Here is a 1355-nt window from a genome sequence, read left to right on the forward strand (position 1 = left end):
GACGATCGCAAATCGTCCCGGGACGATTTGCCCTCTAGACAAAATTCATTCAGATGTGTACAGTATTCATACCTAGACGAGTTGCTCTCGGGAAAAATTTAGTCCAAACGAACCCCAGTTTGTTCTGGGATGAACTTCTCTGTCCAGAAATTTCTTTACAACATGTACCGATCTTCCCAGACGATCCAACTTCGTCCGGACGAACATGGAAGGAAAAATAGCTTTCACAATCTCCCCAACTTTAGAAAAATGTTGTCCTCGATATTTTCAAAATAAAACTGAATTAGAACATATGCGGATATAACTGTCTCATATCTGACTCCTTCTCCCAAGTCGCCTCTCGTGCTGTTCTAAGCTTCCACTGAATTTTAACCATCGGAATCTGTTTATTTCTTAACTTACGCACATCATAAGCCAAAATCAGCTCAGGCTCTTCCTTATACTGCAGATTCTCCTAAATCTCCACATCATCAACAGAAAGTTTCTTTTCAGAGTCAGAGATCCACTTTCTCAAAGAGGATACGTGAAACACATTATGTACATCAGACATTTGATCAGATAATAACAGCCTATAAGTAGACTTTCCAATCCTTTCGAGGATTTCAAAAGGTCCGACATACCTTTGACTAAGCTTGCTTACCCTTCCAAATATGCAGGGGCGGAACCAGCCATAATTTTCAAGAGCGGCAAACTTATAAGCAACTGTTAACAGATATGCCGGGGTCCAAGGAGGCAGCCCCCTCTGGCGGGATTCGACACAATGTATATATTAACACCTTTAGATAATATATTTAATTATACTGTGGGAAATTTTTTAATTAAAGACCATAGTATTTTAAAACTTTTAGGGCGGCAATTGCCTAAAAACTCTTATAATAAAGACTCAAAAATAGATTGAGGGGGGCAAATTAACTAAATAATCGTATAATGAAAAAAGTAATTTTTTTAGTGGGGGAAATTATCTAAATAATTGATTATTTAGATCATTTGCCCCCCTCAATCTATTTTTTAGTCTTTATTATAATAATTTTTAGACAATTGACCCCTTAAAAGTTTTAAAATACTATGGTCTTTAAATAATTGCCCACAATATAATTAAATATATTGTCTAGAGGTGTCAATATGGGACTCAACACCCCTAAATATATTCAGGGGCGGAACCAGCCATAATTTTTAGGAGCGGCAAACTTAAAAGCAACTGTTAACAAATATGTCGGGGTCCAAGGTGGCTGCCCCCATGGTTGGATTCGACACAATGTATATATTAACACCTCTAGATAATATATTTAATTACACTGTGGGCAATTGTCTAAAGAACGTAGTATTTTAAAACTTTTAGGGAGGGGGTGGAGCAA

The 1355-nt window shown here is 37.1% G+C and overlaps 1 protein-coding gene across 1 annotated transcript; it reads right to left on the minus strand.

Moving 5' to 3' along the window:
* Positions 1-283: 283 nt before the first annotated feature.
* LOC110098389 lies at positions 284-742 on the minus strand (the record flags this gene model as incomplete). The annotated part of the gene is made up of 2 exons (XM_020825212.1): positions 284-454; positions 542-742. Coding segments are annotated over 2 exons (372 nt in total), but the record flags the coding sequence as incomplete, so codon positions are not given.
* Positions 743-1355: the final 613 nt, after the last annotated feature.

This window comes from Dendrobium catenatum, unplaced genomic scaffold, assembly GCF_001605985.2.
Source record: "Dendrobium catenatum unplaced genomic scaffold, ASM160598v2 original_scaffold_285692, whole genome shotgun sequence".
Classification (NCBI taxonomy): Eukaryota; Viridiplantae; Streptophyta; class Magnoliopsida; order Asparagales; family Orchidaceae; genus Dendrobium; species Dendrobium catenatum.